The sequence below is a fragment of the Telopea speciosissima genome, chromosome 2 (assembly GCF_018873765.1).
Source record: "Telopea speciosissima isolate NSW1024214 ecotype Mountain lineage chromosome 2, Tspe_v1, whole genome shotgun sequence".
NCBI lineage: Eukaryota > Viridiplantae > Streptophyta > Magnoliopsida > Proteales > Proteaceae > Telopea > Telopea speciosissima.
This window is the reverse complement of record NC_057917.1, coordinates 82,703,774-82,726,630: the sequence shown is the minus strand read 5'-3', so window position 1 is coordinate 82,726,630 and position 22,857 is coordinate 82,703,774. Positions and strand designations below refer to the sequence as shown.

The 22,857-nt window shown below is 36.0% G+C and overlaps 1 protein-coding gene across 1 annotated transcript in view; it reads left to right on the top strand.

Annotated features, from left to right (window-relative positions):
• Positions 1-19,162, top strand: part of LOC122651751 (ABC transporter C family member 3-like) — a 28,977-nt gene extending 9,815 nt beyond the window's left edge. Inside the window, exon 11 of the mRNA XM_043845276.1 lies at positions 19,021-19,162. Coding sequence (XP_043701211.1) covers positions 19,021-19,029 — 9 coding nt within the window. The 3' untranslated portion in view covers positions 19,030-19,162. The remainder of the gene's footprint in view (positions 1-19,020) is intronic.
• The last annotated feature ends 3,695 nt before the right edge of the window (positions 19,163-22,857 follow it).

Sequence of the window (22,857 nt, the reverse complement as noted above, 5' to 3'; positions counted from 1 at the left end):
AAAATTCAATGCCATAAAAATTACCTATCATATCATAGGAATTGATACAATCTTACATAATAACATAATTCTAATTAAAATTTTAAATATATTTTAATTTATTATTAAATAAATTGAAATTTTAAAATAAATATTAATATAATTTTCTTAATAATATAAGAAATTATATTAATAGAAAATTTTTCTTAATAATATTAGTGAAAATATAACCAATAAATATATTAATATAATAATAATAATAGATTTTATAATATAATCATTTATTTTAAATTTATATTTTATTTCTTTAAATTTACTCCACTTTTCATTTTATTCTATTCTATTGAATTTTCATGAGAGCCTTCTTTCTTATTCTACGAAAATCCCCTTTTTGATTTGATTTTCATTGATTGAAGAGTTGAACAAGTCCTACTGGTGGGTCCCAATTGGTGGGCCCCATCATATTTCTTCGTTGTTTATTTGATTTATATTCTATGGAAACTAACCATGCTTGGATATCGTCATCCATTAGATCGTAGAAGGCATCAATAAGCTCCAACGATTGTTCGTTTCAAAATTGCCTCATCATCCTTTCATTTGGCAAAACCTGATGCCGATCTAGATATACCCTCTAGAGCCTACTAGTCAAAAAACTTTTGCCATAAAGCTTTACAACAAAAAACTTTTCTTGTTTTTTGCTACATTAGACATATCTTATTTATCCGCTATCAAAATTTCCTTCACTAACAATTGTTTTATTTTTTCTCTCTAAATTGTTCTTACGAATTAATGCTATGAGTAATTTTTTTAGTTTTCCCTCCTCTCAAAGCTTTCTTTCTATGGTCAAGCATTCTGATCCGAAAGTTTCAAAATTGGTTCAAAATGGTAATTTGAATTGTTCCTGGTCCTGCCACATGAGAGGTTGTTCCGACCTAAAAAATGTATGGCTTAAGTTCTTACAAAAAAACATATCTTCTTAATTAAATATAATTTCAGGACATCAACCTTTTGATTGATGTGTATTTGTTTCAAAAAATTCTTAACATCCCACATGTGTATCTGTTTCACTTTGTTGAAAATGCTTTTCTTATTTCACCAAAACAGAAAAAATGTTTTTCTTGTTTTCGTTTCCTATTACCTTTTTGGGCAGGAAATACTTGTCACTGTCTTAGCATTTTAAAATTCTTATATCATACGAAATAGTAATAAGAGGGATGAGGGAACTTAGTGAATTTACGTTTTTAGACCTTTTAATAAACTGACATGCCATTTTCTAGAGACAACAAAAGTATGGGTTCAATCTTCAATTTGGATCCTCTATTGTCGGGCTGCCCGGTATGACCATGTTGCCGAGACACAACAAGGTGGGAAATGGCTGCCTTACCCATGCCCGAGTGGGGGTAAGGCGGTCATTTTCCGCCTTGCTGTCTGCCCTGCAACACAATCCTACCAAATAGCTCAGAAGAGGATCAGGATCCTATCCTACAATCTCAGTTTATAATCTGCTTGATTACAAACAGACGCACCCTTGTTTTAAATTGTAATTGTAAGTGAATTTGATAATTTATCTATATCTACATTGGGTTATGTTTGGATGTTAAGAAAAGAAAAAACATAATGAAACAAAAATTATAATATTGCAATGATTGATTTATGTGTCTATCTCTCTTTTCAAATTAAAATTTTTTCTTCATTTTTTTTTTGTTTCTTTTCTTGACATCCAAACATAGTCTTTACCTATTTTTTCGAACATGAATTGCCCTTTCATGGGTGCTTAGGGGCTCCAATAGTTAGGATAAAACGTGAAATTTGTTATACACAGAGTTGATATGCCTTGTGGAAGGGTGTCATTACCTTACCTTATCCTACCTATGTGACGAGGTCTACCAATCACAAAAATTTATTGAAAAGTTATACAAAACAAAAGCAAGTGGTCTACCTAACACCCAATTTCCCTTACTAAAAGAATTTTTATTTTAAGATTCGTTTAGTCAAATCTACCTATGTAATGAGAGTCACCCAACATGTCTTGGTAGGGGTGACACCACATGTTAAAGTTAAAAAAGAATAAGAATTTTTGTTACTCAAGTCGAGACTAAGATCCATGACATGACATGGAGGACGCCTCTGTCATTTGGACAAGAAAGTGCCACTTCAGATTAGTCATAAATTAAAAATCAAATTTCTGGCTCCACCTAGACAAGGTTTCAACCCTTCCATTTTACGTTGCACCAAGTCTGTCAAAATTGAATTGTCAACCAATTTTTATCATGTGAGAAAAGCAGATAGGACTAAAAACCTTGCAAATAATTGATGATAACAGAGGTGGGGGTGGGGGGGGGGGGTGTGTAAGATTCAATTTGGCTTTGAATTCAATTTATCTCCTTACAACTTGTGTGATCGATGCAGCTTAGAATACTAATTGATTACTATATTATTGAGATATTTCTTTCCTGTTATTTGAATAGAAAAGCATCAAAACTCTTCTTTCCTGTTATTTGAATAGAAAAGCATCAAAATTCTTTGGCGGTCGATCTAGGGGTTGCTTTTATTTAATTTGATTGTCCGGTGGGGTTACCATCACGGTAGAGGTGAAAAACAAAAGGGTTTGGGTTTTCTTTACAATTTATGGTTATATATACCATTATTGATGAAGTTATTGAAGCTTTTCTTCAACTACACGGTTAAGCCTTGCACGAAAGTCTATCTAAACGAGAAAAATAGACGTTTAAAAACAAAAATAGATTTATGAGAATGACTGAGGGGTAATTTTGGTATTTAAAAAAAGATTTGGGGAAAGCAGGAGGGTAGGAATGTTTATGTCATTTTCAGATGGGTATTTATGTCAATTGATCGTTTCATGCACAACCGTGTATAAAAACTTTTTGCTTTAAATCTTCATAACGAAAATTTGAAAATTACAAATTACGAGTTAGACGATAACAAACCAGTCCCACTTTCTTACTTATTATATTATTACTTCAAAATTTTCCTAATATAAATTCTTTTTTGTTTTTTGGTAACATCCTCTATATAAATTCAAACACCCCCTCTCCATGCAACAAACCCAACTCGGATCATTTCGTTCTCTATTTCAATTCTAATATGACGCCTCCCATTTTGTTGTTTGGACTTCTGATAGTAGCATATTTTAATGTAAGAAATTATGCTTTCCATCCATCCATTCATTTCAACTTGATTATTGGTTGTTGTTCTTGTTTTACTTTCCTTATTTGATTATTATTTTTCATCCCATGAAATTGCAGGGTTCTCAAGCTGAAAATACCTTCTCACAGTACTGGGAAGAGCATATTGACATTTCACACCCTCCTCATTGGCTAACTGCAAAGGCTTCTCCATTGAGTTCCCATCAAGCGGCAATGTATATGAAACTTATGGAGGAAAATGAATTGGTTTCCCACCTGCCTTCCTTTTGTAAGGAGGCTAATGTTGCTTGCTCAACAAATGCACTAATGAAGAAGACAACGGACTACACAACCCTACCACCAATAGCCCAGTGGAATGATCTCAAACTGAAGTATGAACTTCTTCCAAATGAAATGACCTTGTCGGTTGCCAGCCAAGGAGGATTACCTTATTTTCGGGAATCAATGGTGAAAGAGGGAAATTTCATTTCTGTCCCTGATCTTAGAGACCCATTGTCATATAAATCATTCTTGCCGCGATCTGTGGCCTCAAAAATCCCATTTTCCTTTTCTCGGATTGAGGAGTTGAAGAAGCTTTTTGATGTGGTGGATGAATCAAAGATGGATGAATATATTCAAGGGACTCTCAATGTATGTCAGAAAAGCCCCATACGAGGTGAGCAGTGCACATGTGTGACTTCCGCCGAGGATCTCATTGATTTTGTTGTCAAGAAATTAGGGCACCATGTACACATATGGAGTACTGAGAACGTCGAAGGATCTTATGAGAATGTCACAATTGGAGTTGTGAAACTCATCTATGGAAACCTCTCCGAACCACCTGCTTTATGTCATAGTTTGCCATTCCCATTTCAAGTCTACTATTGCCATGTTTTTCCGAAAGTAAAATTATATGCAGTTGAAATAAAAGCACGGATGAAAGTGAATCATGCGATCATGGCATGCCATTATGACACATCAACTTGGGATCCAAACCATCTCGCTTTTAAGCTGTTGGGTTTTGGGCAAGGCCTAATTGAAGTTTGTCATTGGATAAACGAGAATGGAGTGGTTTGGACAAAGAATCTAGGTTGAACAACCCATTTGAGGATTTGATTATCTTCCAGTTCTCTTGTCTGTTTGTAATACATGTTACTACTTATACTATTTGGAAGATAAATAATAATCTGATTTGGCTCGCTTATTATGTCTTTCAAGTTTCAATATATAAATTGCCATATTAAAGCAATTCTTTGAGATGATCATTTACTTTCTTCAAAATTTTTTTTTTTTTTTTTTCTCACATAGACTCCATTGATGTCAAAGACAACCTTTATCTAAACTGCCAGCCCTCGAGACCCATTTTGGTAGAATAATTTCTTAGGTCTCAGATTTTCAACGGTGAACAAAATATGTTACTAGATTTGAGAGCGGAAAAATATGGCAAATGGATGATCTTACTAGAGGAATTATTGCGGAGATGGGGGAGTGGAATAGATATTGAGGTTCCCTATAATCATATTAGTTGGCATTGGCATTTATTGAAGCATTGGGTGCAGAAAATAAGTGAGGTGGAAAAGATCTTTTTCTTCATCCACGTCTATAAACAGTGGGCCGGATAAGTTCTAGTGGTTCAGCCCTATCTTTATACTGCCACAATCTACCACGTGACACATTGGAAAGAGCTAATTTGTGGGCAAGTACAGCCCAAGGTCGCTTGCTCACATTTGACATGTGGTCAACTCTAGACCATTTTTTAAGTATTTGTAATTCCGTATGGTGAAAACAAACTTGTGCCACAAAGATTCTAAGACAAAATTTCCGTTTTGCCACATTAGAGATATCTATTTATTTGAATAACAGCTTCGTTGTCTTTTCTATGCCTAATTTTTCTTATCTTCATTTGTTATGATTATATGTCCAAGTTTCCCCTCCTTTCAAAGTTTTCTTTCCTTGGCCATGCATTTTGAATTGAAAGTTTAAAAAAATGCTTCTTATTCCAAACCAACCACATAAGAAGTTATTCTGCCCTCAAAAACGAATGGCTTAGAACCTTAGTTTCTTCTAAAGAAAAAACCAAAAAAAAAAAAAAAAAACTTTAGAACGTCAACTTTTTGATTGATGTGTTTCTATTGTCTAACATTCAATTTGTTTAGTAAGTTAGGAATGTTAGAGGAATTAATTGATCTATAACATTTCAAAACAAGAAGGTTTAGGTCCCTTTTGTCGAGCATACTTTTCTTGAGTCGCATTTTCTTGTTTTCATATGCAATTTCCTTTTTGAGTGGGAAATTATAGTCGAGTTCAAAACATGTTAAATTTTGTAAGTCGAACATTATTGTTTTAACAGGTGTAGTTATACAAGTGAATTTGATAATTTCATTGTTATATATATCTTTTGAAGAAGAATTTTCTATAGGAGGAGCGTGGCCCTTGCACGCACGCAAGGGCCAATGGGAGCGTAACCATACACATCAACAGGATAGACATTTTTGCTTTTTATGGGGGTAGGGTGGTCATTTCATACCCTCTATGTTTGTCTAATTAGAGAATGCATATCTCATGCTCTTGATCCGATTTTAATGGTGTTGGAAAGAGCACTCAATGCTCTACGACTTTTATGAATTGTGTCTGTGTTAATTGCAAACATACCATACCTTAAAATGCCAAAAAAAATATTGGCATTTTAATAATGAAACATGGAGAATTTTTTTTTTTTTAGTAACGTTACATGGAGAAATGATATTGGTGGATTAGTAGTCTGGATATTTACCAAACAAAAAAAGAGGGGGTTAGTAGTGGGTTTACAAAGTTTATTGAAAAAGACCGAAGAGTGCAGAATATTGTACGACATAAATATTAAATGTAGCATCCCCTAACACCCCCCCCCCCCACCCGCCACATCCAAAAAAAAAATCCCTAAAATTTCTTGAGAAACACTTTGTGGGATGGGCTGGATTTGACCCATGGGCCAGGATTGGACCCATAAATCTTAAAATTAGGCTGGGCTGGGCTGAACCTGGGCCAAGGATAAGGTACCCCGAGCTGGGCCTTAGCTGTGGCTGTTGGTTGGTTTTTTTTTTTTTTTTGATGAAAACCAAAACAAGCAAAACTAACATACTATAGCGGTAGAGCTTTCACACCTACTACACATATGGAAAGTCCGAGCGGAGAAATTGTTTGTAACCTCAGAGAGGCGAAGAAAGATAGGTAAAAGGTTCCAAGAGATAGAGGATTTGAAAGTTAGCATATTAAAAACTGTTCTATTGGTCAACCAAATTTCAGTAACCGTCACTCCTGCCCGGCAAGCCGCATGCCACCCTTCCCAAAAAGCCTTCATCTCTGTCTCCTGAACGTCCTGTGTTTGAAAGCTACCTGCATTTGTTAGAATACTTTGACCATTCATCAAAACATAAAATTTCCACCGGCTTAATTTAAGATCTGGTTCAAAAACTCCTGCGATCATCAAGCCAGATGTATTTGCATTAATAGGGGGTGTGAAAGAGTTGCAAACAAACGAAGAAGAGGGAGGGTCACTATCAAGTAAACCGGGTGGGGAGATTCCCAAGTTCCGCAACCAAAGTGAAACATTGTTTAAGACCACATGAGGGTCAGCTGGAGCATTGCTCATGAGAACCTTGTTCCTTACAGTCCAAAGAAAATAACAAGTGATAATAAAAACCGAAAAAAACCAAACTAGAGAAGCCCTATCCTGAGAGAGATAGCCCCAGAGTGAGATCATTAGATCAAGGAGAGAGTGAGCAGACAAATGCTCAGTTCTTAGTCCTAGAGGACCAGAAGCCCATACGTGCTTAGTCCAGTTGCACGAAAGGAAAAGATGCCAGATGGACTCGGCACACGAGCCACATAGAAGACATTAAGACTCGATAGCCATCCAATTCGACAAAATGCCACGAGTGGGGATCTTTGCATGTAAAAGACGCCAAAAAAAGATTTTAAATCTAGGATGAATGTGCAATTTCCAAAAAAAATTCCGCCATTTAGTAGCATTAGTTCTATTGGAAACTGATGATGTTAGAAAAATAGCAGCCTTCTTGGTGGAGAATTTGCCAGTTTTAGTGAGGGTGCACCTGCATACATCATCCGAACTTGTAATTGGAATTCTAAGAATTGCACGAGAAGTATAAGAGTACATGTTTGGAAAAATTACAAGATTAGCAACAATTGGGTTTCACATTACAAAAGTAACCAGTCAAACTTTCCTTTCACCATATTATCCATTATAAAGATCGACATTACAGAACTAACCAAAACAGTGTTTTCCTTTCACTTCACTGTGGTTGATGACATTTTTACCCTCTGTTTCTTCTTCCCTCTCTTTGCAATCGTTACCTTTACCTCCTAATTGAACACCACTATTAAATTTTCCGACTCACCGCTGCAAATCCGCGTTGTTAGGAAACCCAGGAAACCCAACAACCATGATATTCAGAAACCGTTCAGCTTAAGCCCACCAACAACGTTCATAAAGGATTTCTCTGGCGAGAGAGAGAGAGAGAGAAGAACAGAGGAAAGAGGATTGATCTAAGTCATCTCTAACCCTAGGGAAGTCATAAAAGTCAAAATAGTTCTCTCCAGAAGGTCCTACTAAACCACCAGGTTCTAGCATATATTAAATACTGTGACAACTAAATTAATAATTCACAACGCCTCTCTTTAATGACATTTGCTTCCCTTCTTATGATAAATGCTTGACATTTCCCTTTCAATCCATTTGCCCAAATCACTAAAGCTATCTCTTTTCTGCATCCGTCCGGAGTTTCGATCTCTTCAGAACTTTTCCTCTAGAAAGTAGATAATTGATTTCTGTTTAGTTTTTCTGGCTATTCGAATGCAAAGCAACAGAACGACTAGGGATGATAACAGTGAAATCGAGACAAGCGGAGTTCACGTTTAAGGGAAAATAAAAAGCGAAAAGAAATTTGGATTCTAACATTAAGATCTGAGATCACACGGTATCTCTAAATATGCCTGGATTTTAACTGTCGCCTCCTCACCTTGTCTTCTTATCTTATTATACTCAGAAAGTAGTTCTACAAGAACCCATTATCAGAGAAATGGATTTTCACTTGTATGAAAATCCTCACTTTGATTCCACCTACTGGGATGTTCAGTATCATATCACCCATAACCCAGAAATCCCATAATGTTGGAGGTGCAGGAGAAGACTTGAAGTCCGGTTAAGGGCAGTGTGAGGAATGGATTGCCTACGGAGAGAGAGAGAGAGAGAGAGAGAGAGAGAGAGAGAGTGCAATTTTAGGGACAAAATTGTCCAATTCGTAGGAGGTTATGTATAAAGGTTCCTGTTTTGGTTATTTTTGTAATACCAATCTTTGTTGTTGATATATTAGTTAAATGAAAGATTATGTAGACAGTTTTGTAAAGTGAAACTCAATTCTAGCTAATCTTGTAATTTTTTCTCCTTTTTTTGGGTAAAAGTAAGGGACAATAGTTGACTATAGTACTGTGTGTGTGTGTTTTTTTTGGGAAATTATCAATGACACCCCCTCTGATAGTCCGTTAAATTAATGTCATTCCACTAAGCACCAAAATATCAAATTTTACCCAAAACTAATAGAAAAAGCTTTTCAACTGTTAATTAAAGATGTCAATATGTTAGCTTTTTTTAAAGACAAGTTTGCCCTTGTTTTTATTCAATACCTTTTATTTCTTTTTCTTTCTTTCTCCTTCTCCTTTTGCTATTTATTTCGATCGGGCCAGGCCGTGGTCGGGGGTATAGGCAAAACCTTATTTTTAGATAGTAGAAGTTTTGTACTTTTGAGTTTTAATTTTCATTTTAAAATTTGGTTTGGTTCACTCATGGTTCATCTATACGGTTGAACCGTACATGTCTCACCTGTATTCGTATGGATATATCCCTTCATGAAAGAGTACTCTAGCACTATAAATACCAAGTCTTGCCTGCCATTTCATACACACAACAGAAATGAATTGTTTCTGCAACAGTCCGTTCTAGAGACCAGTCTTTTCTGTATTTTTTTAATTAATAGAGGGCTAGTATAGCCGTTTGGTATCATCGATGTCGTATCGGGTTTTGCAACCTATACGTTTAGAAGTTGTTTCATGTTGGAGGGTTAGGTGCAAGGTCAACCCCGTTAGAAGTGGGGCATCTAAAACCTTAAGGAGAGTATCATGATATCGACTCAACTCACCTTGTTCGTGATTGTTTCTGTTTGTCTGTTCGGAGTTCTCCTCTCTGATTCATGTCTCGGTACTACTAATAGGTATTTTTCTATTACCGTATTACAGATTAGTCTTACGGCCTTTGCCTTGTATAACAAAAACCCTAACCCTACAAAATAAATGAGGGGACCCGATTGGCATCTCAGCATACCACTCATCTTATAGCAAAGTCAAAAACCCTAACCCTATAAATTAAATTAAATGTTGAACCAGTGAAGAACACCAAGCGCCTAGGAGCTTACCTGAATCGGAAGAGAAGTCATCTATTTCTACAATCCCACATGCTTCTAGCTTCCTCTGGGCCATATGTAGTAGCTTCATAGCAGGGCTCGAACACGAGAAACTTCAACGTCACCACAACAAAACAAACGCCACTCTCTCCTATTTGCAGAAACTTTCTATTGCTGATGGTAGAACCCTAAAGCGAAGGGTTTTAATTAGAGTTACAGAGAACGAGAGAATGAAGAAAAGAGAAATAGGGTTTTAATTCTACTCATCTGAAACTCCGATGAAGAAAAGAGAAATAGGGTTTTAATTATTTTTCTTTTGTTTTTTAAACCTCTTTACTTGCATTTCTCTTGTTTTAGTTCTTTTGGGTCTTCTCTGAAATAGTTTGGTAGTTCCGAGGAAGGAAAAATAAGCGTTAAAAAACCCTAGAGTGAGTCATGAGACAACGAAAAACTGTGTCAAGATTCTTCGCTCTCCTGCTCTCCCCTCCTCCAAATTGCAGAAGACCAAACAACCCTTTTTCTCCTGCCATCAATGTCACTATCGACAGGGAAGATTTAGGATGAAGGGGCGGCAAGTTGTAGACTTTGTTCTAACAAGCCAGGGGAAAAAGGTGGCAGTTGCCAAAGTTTGTTCTCCGGTTGCAGGTTCCAGTTCCTCTCATAGGGGCGGAAAATGATGACCTAACCCCCTGCTCGAACACATTTCCTAAGAGAAGTTAAAACGTCATTTCTGTCACCCTATGAGAAGAACTGGACCACTATACCGGATAGGGAACAGGACAGAAAAAAATTTCCAAGGGTGGGTAGGGTGAGAGAGAGAGTTCAGGAATGACGGCAAAGGGAAGGAGATACACTTGCGGATTGATTGAATGGTTGGGATGCCTTCCATTTCATCCAACAGCCTAAAAGATGCTAATGGGTAAGGAGTAGTGTAGTCATTTGCATACAACTTAGTTAACCCATTAGTTTTTGGACCAGAATTGAAATTTTGGCCCTCAGTGGCGTAACATTAATTTAACGGGCTATAAGACGGGATCTCTTTTTTTTTTTTATAACTTTAATGAATAATTATTTTTATTTTTATTGGCGGGGTGTTTTAAATTAGGTAGTTATCAATTATCATGTATTTGAATTGAATTATATTAGATATCCAGCGTAATCCCTAGCTCGGTGACCGTGTCCTGAAATATCGCTATTCCGGCGCAGGGGTTACCATTCCTTTTTAGGGAATCCTCTCCCTGGAATTAAATTGAGATCAAACACTCTCCCTAGAACGCGCGTTCTGGACGACAAGACCTTTCATTTTCCATTTTTTGAGGGAATGTGGGGTTTATATATGGTTGCAGTGCAGGGGAAGTTTTTGGTTCCTTGAAGAAGTGCATGAAGAAGTTAAACGTTCTCATCCAGAAACACGGAATGATTTGAAGGGCCTTCGTCAAGGTGCATCCTCTCTCTCTCTCCCCTTCTTGAGAATTCCTGTTTTTCCTTCTGTTCTGTTGATCAGGATTGAGGTTTTGTAATGTTGAGTATGCTAGGTTGGTGTAAGGTTTAAAACAAGGTTTGAGATCATCAATGAAACATGGCGGTTGGTTTACTCCTTTTTAAGTTTTGGGGCATCAAACGATTCAAACCTAGAGAATTTCTCATGAGAGAGAACTATCCATTTTTCTTTCATAGTTCGTAAAGTAATTTTCTCAGACGAATAGCAGAGCTCTGGTAGTAATCTTGCAACATTGGAGTTATAATTTTGGAGCAGTGAAATATACTACCCTCAAGAATGTGGCTATTGCATATATAAATGAATTTATATTTTGGTCATATGAAAAGGATTGAAACGAGTCACTTCACTTCACTTTCGGAGTGACTCAACGGGTGATTGATTTATAGATAAAATCATGTTGAGTCTATTTAGTTGCAAAGTTGTGTAACTGAAGGGAGAATGTTCTCTGTGTCGCAGTGCAGTGGATCTTTATCTCCCCTTGTATTGGGGGCGTCCTGTGATCATCGGGCGGTGCAGCACGATCCATGTGTGCACGGTGGGGCCCATTGTGCACGCATGGATCGTGCTACGCCGCACGATGCGCACTGGACCACCCCTAGTATTGGGAGCGATAATTTTCCCAGTGCAGCCTGCGCTCAGGTACATGGGCGGCCTGTGCAGGGGGTAGGGTGGTCATTGCACCCACCCCCATGAGCCTAGGCACAGGCTGCGCTGCGGCACAGAGAACAGCGCACCATAAATGAAATTGTATTGACCGATATTAGATGGATTGGAATGAGACGCTTGACTTAGTTTATGACTCAATCGAGTCATTGATTTATATAGAGAAAAATTAGGTTGAGTGTGGTTTATTGCAGTGTTTTGTCACTAAGATTTTATTACCCCATCACATCCGATGGTCTTTCAAGTTGGCATTAATTGTTTAGCCATCTTTCTTGCCGAAAGACTATTGTATGTCAACATTTGACAGTTCTATTGATTGATTGGTTAATTATGTTGTTGATGTTGTTTTTAATTTTTTTCTAAAAGACTATTACCTAGTGATTGTTTCTAAAATGCTACATTATTTGGAATTTTGTATATGGATATGGTATTTTAATAGTTCATTTTTATTTTTTCTTTTTATATTACTAGAAAAATTTATTGCAATGCTTCACTGGATTTTCTTAAGATATAAAGGTTTTTTTGTTCTTTTTCGCATTTGATCTAATATGTTATATTATTTCTATAATATTTATTGGTTTATTACATCTCATATTAGTAGGTTTCTATTCTTGTTATTGATGTTCTTAATTGAACATGAACTAAATTATTTATAATTGTAACTTCTTCCATTCTCAAATGAAAATTTTACTAATCTCTTGTTCTTCATATATTTTAATAAAGACTTTCAATTTTTTCTATTCATTAACAGGTTTAACTACACCTAAGGGTGACATTGAGACTCCACTATTGGTCTAAGTTTTTATGCAACACATAAGATGAAAATAATTCAGTTTCCACCATGATTTTGCAAATGGACCTACATCAACTCAAAATGTGGTAGAGCTTATAGGATTTGTATTGGAGCTGTTTGAACTATGCCGTCAAATTATTAGCAGAAGAAAAGAAAACTTGCAAGCATGGATACTTTTGAAGAAACAAAGAATGACATGAATATCTGGATATTCTTTTCACAGTTTTCTACAACCATTTTCATGCATGGGTTTTCTGCTTCTTCACACCTAATCTTGTTATTCATTTTGTTTATTTCATGTGCTTGCAAGAGACGCACAAAGGCTACCTTTGAAAATACAAAAGCAATGTTGAAGAATACAACCTTTTTATATTATCGATCAATCCTTATATCTTGCATAGGTCTATCTTTTTGTGATCTTCTCTTATTCGTGTTAAACTACCTCTCTGGGTATAGATATGGTTGGACTGATCTAAAGATAGTTGCTGAATTGGATTTTGCAATCAAAACACTCACTTGGTTTGTGATCTCTGCTTATCTACACATCCAGTTTTCTTATTCAAGTGAGCGAATTTTTCCTATCCTACTAAGGATTTGGTGGGCATTCTATTTCCTAATGTCTTGTTCTTATCTTGTTATACATCTTGGATTATATTGGAAACATTTGTCCTTACAGTTTCAACTATGGGTCTCCGATCTTTTATCCGTTATTGTTGGATTGTTCTTTTGTTATGCTGGCTTGTTTGACAAGGGACGAGAAGATAGATATTTCCATCTTTTGGATCCTCTTTTAAAAACTAGTTCTAGTCGGAACAATATTGACGACAAACAAGAATCAGGTGTTAGTGAAGAGAAAATAACTCCTTATGCAAATGCCAATTTTCTCAGTATATTTACTTTCTCTTGGATGGACCCTTTGCTTGCACTTGGCTATAAAAAAACACTAGACCTTGAAGATGTTCCTCAACTTGCCGATTGTGATAGTGTCAATGTGGTATTTTCTTGTTTTAGAAATAAACTTGAATCTGGTGGTAATGGTGGTCAAGTAAGCACACTCAAGCTGATGAAGGCATTAATTCTCTCAACATGGAAAGAAATTCTATTGACGAGTCTATTCTCTATTGTAAGCACATTGGCTTCTTATGTTGGACCATATCTTATTGATGCATTTGTTCAGTATCTCAATAGCCCTCTCCAACTAAAATATAAAGGCTATGCTCTAGTGTCTATTTTCTTTCTTTCGAAGCTCATAAGGTGCTTCTCAGACAGGCACTTGTTCTTTCAATTGCGAAAGATGGCACTTAGGGTCCGTGCGGCGTTGTTTGCAATAATATATAAAAAGGGTCTCAAACTTTCAAGCCAATCAAAGGTAGACCACACTAGTGGGGAGAATATTAATTTGATGAGTGTTGATGTTGAGAGACTTGGTCTTTTCAGTTGGTACTTACATGATATATGGAGAGTGCCTGTTCAGGTTGTTCTAGCATTGTTGATCCTGTATAAGAGCCTTGGGCTCGCTTCACTTGTAGCTTTTGTTGCGACATTGGTTTTAATGTTAGCAAATGTTCCACTAGGAAAACTTCAAGGGAAATTCCAAGAGAGATTGATGGATTCAAAGGATCGAAGGATGAAGGTGATATCTGAGGCTCTAAGGAATATAAGGATTCTCAAACTTCAAGGCTGGGAGATGAAGTTATTGGCTAAGATAATTGAAATAAGGAACTTTGAAACAAAATGGTTAAAAAATTTACTTTATACATCAGCTATGACTAATGTTGTATTCTTGTCTGCTCCCATGTTTGTATCCATACTTACTTTTGGGTTCTGTGTGCTTATGGGAATTCCGCTAGAGTCTGGGAAGATTCTATCTGCACTTGCAACATTTGAGATATTGAAAGGGTCTATTTATAATCTCCCAGACACAATCTCCATGGTAGTTCAAACTAAAGTATCCCTGGATAGGATAGCCTCATTCCTGTGTCTTGATGATTTACATCCAAATATAGTACAAAATCTTCCAGGAGACGATGTCAATGTTGCAATTGAGGTAGTCAAGGGGAATTTCTCTTGGGACCTTCATTCTCCTAATCTCACATTAAAAGATATTAATTTTCGAGTGTACCGTGGTTTGAGAGTGGCTATTTGTGGTTCTATTGGGTCGGGTAAGTCAAGTCTACTTTCATGCATATTGGGGGAAGTGCCAAAAGTATCTGGAACTATTAAGATGAATGGGACAAAGGCCTATGTTGCACAATCACCTTGGATACAGAGTGGTAAGATAGTAGACAATATATTGTTTGGTAAGAAGATGAACAAGAAAAGATACGAGATGATCCTTGAAGCATGCTCATTAAAGAAGGACCTAGAATTGTGTGCCTTTGGGGACCAGACTATCATAGGGGATAGGGGGATCAACCTTAGTGGTGGGCAAAAGCAAAGAATCCAACTTGCACGTGCTTTGTACCATGATGCTGATATTTATCTGCTTGATGATCCTTTCAGTTCTGTGGATGTTCACACCGGAACTCATCTATTTAAGGTATCTATTCTTTGAGCTTTACTTCCAAATCTTTCCTTTTTGATATTGGCTTGAAGCTATGCACCCCCATTGCTTACATTATAATTTTGTTTATCATAAACTGAGTTTGATAAAAAATAAAAAAAAAGAATAAAATTATGGGTCTATCAAAAATAAAAAACCTATAAACACTATACTCATATACAACCTTTGGTTAATGTTACATATCATAATGGAAAATAAACTATATTGATTTGTAACTTTGCTCTTTTAAGTAATCGGAAATTCTTTTGGAGTGTCTAAATTTGAACATTTGAAATTTTCTGACAGGAGTGTTTGCTGGGAATATTAGGTTCAAAAACAGTAATTTATGTTACACACCAAGTAGAATTTTTACCTTCTGCTGATCTTATCCTGGTGAGAATATGTCATCTTTCTTTCCTAGTTTCAGGTCTCTCAACTTGGTTGAGAGTAATTATTTACTTTCTCTTGTTTGTAGGTTATGAGAGATGGAAGGATTACTCAAGCAGGAAAATATGAAGAAATTCTTAGTTCAGGAACTGATTTTATGGAATTAGTGGGTGCACATAAGAAAGCTTTGTCAGACCTTAATTCTTTTGAATGTGGGGCTGCTTTGAATAATTTAAATAGTGGTGAGGAAGATGGTCATATGTTGTATAGTGAAAATTCAATTCAAGACGATGAGGAAAGGGAAGCCCAAAACTATAAAACAGAAAAAGTATTGGGTGGGATAAAAGGGCAACTTGTCGAAGAAGAAAAGCGAGAAAAGGGCGGAGTTAGTCTTTCGGTGTATTGGAAGTATATTACCACTGTATACAAAGGAACTTTGGTACCATGGACATTGTTAGCGCAAATACTTTTTCAACTTCTCCTAATAGGCAGTAGTTATTGGATAGTGTTGACTACTCCTGTTTCAGGGGATGTGAGACCTCATGTTAGAGAATCCACTCTTATCTTTGTCTATGTTTCTTTGACCCTTGGATGCTCTTTTTGTGTACTTATAAGGTCCATGCTCGTTGTAACTGTTGGTTACAAAACATCCACTCTGTTCTTTAACAAAATGCATTTATGCATTTTCCGTGCTCCCTTATCATTTTTTGATTCCACTCCAAGTGGAAGGATTTTAAATCGGGTTAGTAAACATGTTTTATTACTCTTGGGATCCAAAAAATCTTGTTTGATAACCATAAAAAGTTGTTATTGAAATTTTATGTAACTTTATTTTTTTTACACAGGCATCCATAGATCAAAGTGAACTTGATACTTCCATTCCACATCAATTTGAAGAACTTCTTATTTCAATCATAGAATTATTGGGAACTTCTGCAGTAATGTCACAGGTCGCATGGCAAATGTTAATCGTTTTTATTCCAATGATTGTGATATGCATCTGGTACCAGGTAATTCTATAGCCACTTTCGCATCTAATGATTGAAATTTCAAATCAAGCTTAACCATATTTTTCCCATGGTTATCTAGACATAATACAAGTTCATTAAATTTTTGTTTAAGGGTCCTCCTAAATGTCACTATGATGAGTGAAGTAGTTCATTTCACTATATTTTTATTTACCCTCTTGAATCAATTTAGTGAGCTGAGATGAAAGGGTTGAAATTGTACATACACCCATAAAAATCTTGTACGAGAGCTCTCCTCCTACTTCAGGCAATAACATCACTATATATACATGTTCTTTCACATTTTTTCGTTGTACTTAATTTTTTTAATTTTTAATTTTTTACTTCTCTTGTAGCAATTCTATATATCTACAGCACGAGAACTCTCACGACTCTTTGGAGTATGCCATGCTCCAATTATACAACATTTTGCTGAATCTATTTTAGGTTCAACCACAATCAGGTGTTTTGATCAAGAAGAGAGATTTATACACACAAACCTCAAGCTGGTGGATGGGTACTCTCGGCCCAAGTTTCATTTCTCTGGTGCAATTGAGTGGTTAAGTTTTCGCATGGATATGTTAGCATCCATCACATATGCCATCTCTTTGGTTTTCTTAATCTCGGTGCTAAAGGGAGTGCTTAGTCCTGGTAAAAAGTTAAACTTGAGATCTTGTAAAATCATCCTTTAGAACAACCATGATTGATTGTCACATTGAAGTCTGATTTTGAATTTATTTTGTTTCTTTTTTCTCTTAAAGGTGTTATGGGCATCGCAGTCACATATGGGCTTAGTTTTAGTATGCATGGACTCATGTGGGATCTTAGCATTCTTGAGAATAAAATCATATCCGTTGAGAGAATACTGCAGTATACTTACATCCCCAGTGAACCCCCTTTGTTGGTAGAAGAAAACAGGCTAGGTCATGAATGGCCATCACAAGGGGAAATTGATATTGTTGATTTACAGGTAATCTTCAATCTAATTCCTTAAGTTTTTATTTACTAACTAATTTTCTTGTTTTATGGAATAGACCTTCTAAAGCCAAATGGTGTTGGATAGTTCTTTCGGTTCTTACGGAATTCTACTAAGATTTATTATTTGATTATTTAAGATGTATATAGGTTCGGTACGCCCCACACCTTCCTCTTATCTTGCGAGGTATCACATGCACTTTTCCTAGTGGGATGAAGATTGGCATCGTTGGGCGAACAGGGAGTGGTAAATCAACTCTCGTACATTCTCTCTTCCGTATATTTGAACCTATAGCCGGTCAGATTTTGATAGATGGTATTAATATCTCTAAGATTGGCCTTCATGACTTGCGCTCAAGATTGAGCATTATCCCACAAGACCCCATAATGTTTGAGGGGACTCTAAGAAGAAATATGGACCCGCTTGAAGAGTACACTGATGAACAAATCTGGGAGGTGGGTGTTTTTTATTTTATGAATAATCATTAATTAGTCACAAAGGTTGTATTGACATATCTTCTGCTTACTGTTAATTCACACACAAAACAAACACATTTCAATTGATTGGTTGGGACATGTAATTCTATGAACTCCTTTCTTGTGATTATCTTTTTTTTTCCTTCAATTCTTGAAGTTCTTTCCACTGAGATAATGAAATCATTTCTTTGAATGCTTTGGTTCATCTTTGAGCCAAATTTGTCCTAAGAGATTCTCTTAGTTGGGATATGTGAAGTGCACTGTTTTTACTTCCATGTTTTTTATTTTCACTTGACACCCTTGCTTGTTTATTATAACTTTTTCTTAGCTCATTAATGATTAATTCTCTGTGATCTTAAATAGTCAATTAGGGTGGTATGTTGACATGAACTTTTTTTGTCTTAGGCTTTAGATAGATGTCAGCTTGGTGATGAAATTAAAAAAAGGGAAGGGAAGCTTAATTTTGTAGGTTGGTTTATTCTCATATATACTTATGGACTAAAGTTTCTCAATGTTAAGTAATCCATCCACAATCCTTCCAAATTTCTTATTCTATGATGTATCTAACTTCTAGTGCATAATCTAACCTCCTAGCCTCCTAATTTATTTTTCGGGAAAAAAAATTAATGAAAATGAGTTTCTAAATGTTAAACCATTTTCATATGGTGGTTTTCACAGTGACTGAGAATGGAGAAAATTGGAGCATGGGTCAAAAGCAGCTTGTCAGTTTAGCGCGGGTATTACTCAAGAGGAGCAAAGTGATAGTACTCGATGAAGCTACTGCATCAGTGGATACTGTGACTGATTATCTAATCCAGCAGACACTTAGGCAACATTTCTCAGGGTCTACTGTCATCACAATCGCACATAGGTTAACGTCAGTTCTTGATATCGATATGGTCCTCCTCCTCGATAATGGTAAGTAGCTACTAATTAGTACAACACAATCAAATGGGTTTAGTTGAGTTCAATAATGTATTCTCATCTTTTATGGTGTTTCCTTAATCAGATCGGTATGTTTTCTTGTTAAGCAGGCCTTATACTGGAATACGATTCTCCAACCAAATTGCTAGATATCAAGTCCTCATTTGCAAAGCTTGTTAAAGAGTATACTCGAAGATGTAGTTCTTAGTTTGAAAAAGCTAAATAAGTGTGTTTTGAATGTTTAGATGCAAGCAGGTTGCATTAGACTGAGGTGCATCACTATTTTGAGTATGACCAAAATATATTCAGAGATGATGGTGGAATAGATAAGAACAACTACCTATAGCAGTTGGTGAAGCCGTGGGGTGCTAAGCCCAGGTTCACTAGGAGGTCTTGAGTTTGAGTCTCTTGGCCCTTACCTCCCCCCACCCCCCCTTCTATAGAGTAGGTACCGATCAGGGAGAAAAAAGACGATGGAATAGTGAAGTAGTAGATAGAGTTAAAATTTTGTGTATAAGTAGAGTCCAAGATCCCTCTGCTTATTATAATGTGATTTTTTTTTACACAATGAATTGGGCCAAGAAGTTTCGAAATCCAATAAAACAAATCACTTTTTTGAATAAATGGGCAGCTGGGAGTGCAAGTAAATATGTCAATATATGGTACGATATCTGTTTGCATCTGGCATGTAGCCAACCCCTAACCATTTATAAATATTTATTGGTCAAAATTATTTCCATCATTCTTTAATGTGGCAAAACTTGGTCTCGATCTAGATATACCGTCTAGGGCCTACAGGTCAAAAAACTTTTGTAATTTTCATATTACTATATTAGACATCTTTATTTACCAATTACAAAAATTTGCTGGATTTACACTTTTTTTTTTTATTCCTAAATTGTTCTTACCAATTCTTGATATGACTAAATTCCAAGTTCTCCTTCTTCGCAAAGTTTCCTTCCATGGTCATGCATTCTAACCAGAAAATTTCAAAACTGGTTCATAGAGTGGAAATTTTATTTGTTTCTAGATCCAATCACATGAGAGGTTGTTCCTACCTAAAAACGTGTGGCTTAGGTTCTTCACAGAAAAATCTTTATAATTAAATTAAATTTCAGGTTATCAACTTTCTGATCAATGTGTATCTCTTTAAAAAAAAATTCTAAACATCCAAGTTGTTGGTACTTTTAAAATGTCAAAGGAATTGTAATCTATATAGACTTTTAAATTAGAAAGCTTTGGTCCCTTTGTTGAACAAGCTTTTCTGAGTTGCCTTTTCTTGTTTTCGTTTGTAATTTACCTAAAATTTACCTTTTTAATCGGAAATTCATAACATTTTGGATTTTGTTTATCATACATTATAATTTATTATTATTTTAGGGGGGTGTAATTGTAAAAATGAATTTAATTATTTGTTTTTTATTCTTTTTCACTAACGGATGATTTGTATTAAGGTGGAATTAAAAGAATAAGGAATACAATCACAGACTGGAAACCAAATGAGAAACTCAAACAAAAACAGTAAAGCTCTCTTTGGTATGATTTTTATTTGTATTTCTTTGATCTATTTCTATTTTTACAGGTGTTTGGTTTAGTTTATAAACCTTATTTCTATTTATTAAAAATTAAAATAAATCACAAATCACAGTGATTTGTGATTTATTGCTATAAACCATTTCTTTTGATTTGTTCGTTGGACTATAATTAACACGTGCTAAAATAATTCAAAATCAAGGGTAAATTGGTAAATTTGAATTTTTTAAAAATAAAAACCCCTTGTTCGTCTCCAATTTTGCTTGCGATGATCTTCAACATCTCGTCTCTGTGCCTCAACTGCTGCGGGAGATCAGAGACAAATCTCAAGCTCTACATGAGATCAGAATCTCACATATGCATCCATGGAATTTATCATCAACTTATTGAATCCTTCAACCCCCACCATGGTTACCTCTGCATCATCCACAGAGACAAGCCATCTCTATGCATGATTCTACTACTAAATCTCCCATATCTAAACACAGCTGCAGGCTCTCACGCCAGGAAATTGCAATTCTCAATGGCTCTTCATCACTTCTTCTCTTGTGGACTCAAATCATTGAGCCATTCTGGCCGCCCAAAACATGGGCAGAGGATGATACATCAAACGTTTATGAAGGAGAAAGTAATTTGAAACATAATGGCTGCAACAACAGAACCCCTGCACAACGAGCCTTCCTCGATGTTTGCATTGATGGAGAACTAGTGGGACGCATTGTAATTGGACTTTATGGGCTGATTTACCAATAGGCACCACCAAGTTTTCCACACTTGTAAGTGGAGTTGCAGGTAGTCAGAAGAATGGGAGAAGTGGAACTTGCAAAGAATACTAGGAATGAATTGGCTGCAGATAGTCTTCTCAAGGAATAGGAGAAGGTGAGAAGCACGGACACTGTTGTCAATGTGGTAAGATCGATGGTGCCCATAGAGTGTTTGAATGAATGACAGAATGAAGGAATCTCATGATGTACAATAGTAGAAGTTACTGATTTAAAGAATATATTCTATAAATAGGATTTACCAAACTTATTTCTAATTATATAATATATTATATAAATTATAACCAAACAATTATAATTTGTAGATCATAAGCTATTGTCACAAATGATTTCTCAAAAATAGGTAACAAATACAAGGGAAGCAGTTTTCTGTATGGGAGTGTGGCCTACGCCAGCACTCCCATGTGTCTATTTCTCTCCTCCTTAAAACAAGGGGGTAGAGGTGTCTTTTCACATGGGGAGGAGAGATAGACTCATGGGAGTGCTGGCGTAAGCCACCCTCCCGAACAGAGAACTTTTTCCCTAAATACAAATACAAATCATACCAAAGAAACCCTAAGTCAGCTTGCCCCACCTTTCAGCATGGCAGCATGGGAAAAACCAGTCGGCAGACAATAGTTTTTTTTTTTTTTTGGTAAGAAGAAAACTATTTATTGAAACGTGAGCAGCTCATAGTGTCAGAGTTACAACTATCCAACAGGCATGGTGTGGAAATGGGCCAAGATGTCCGACACGAAACGGACAACGCCCTCCGAGCTAGGGAGTCAGCGACGCTGTTAATCTCCCTAGGAATGTGGTGAACAGAACAAGACTCAAAGAAAGTAGTTGTTATCTATATCTTAGCAACTTTTTCGAATAGTAAGTGTCCTTTCTTAGGTGTATAAGGGCCCCAATAATCATAATAAAACACAGAGTTGAGATGCCATGTGGAAGAGTAAGGTCATTACCTGACCTTATCCTACATATATAGTGAGGCCTACCTATCCCAAAAATAGGGAAATGTCATCTATCCAAAAGCGTAGCTTATGCAAGCGCTCCCGTGTGTCTATCTCTCTCATTCCTTCCTCTAAAATGGCCTCTCTACCCCTGAAATGATTCTATTTCAAAGGCATTCATTGATGTTTCCTATTAACATTGGCCAGCTAGCTACACTCCAGGACAAGAAACACTCCCCACAAAAATTTATTGAAAAATCATAAAAACAAGTACAAGTCCAATGGGTTTACACCCAATTTCCCTTAGGCTACGTTTGTTTCGGTGTAAAAATTTTCAGGTATTTTACTTCGTACATTTGACATGTTGAAAAAATTTTCAATATCCATAAATAAACAAACATTGGAACATTTTTCAACATTTAAAATTTTAAATGCAAATTTTTTTTAAGGGAAAATTTTACATTTTACTTTTGAATACCAACACTGCCTTGAACCTGGTTCTTTTTTTTTTTATTTTCCCCTTCACTTCTGCTATCAATGTCAAATTAGGGAAAAGGCTGAGCACATTGAAGCTTTTCTTCAACAACACGATTATGCCTTACACAAAGACATAGCCAAATGAGAAAGAACTATAAAAAAAAAAAAAAAGATTTATGTGAATGAACAAGGGGTAATATTGGTATTTAAAATTTTGAGGCCTGAAGGGCAATAGGAAATTTTCTTTGACAGTTATCATAATAGTGAAGTTTCTTAGTTCT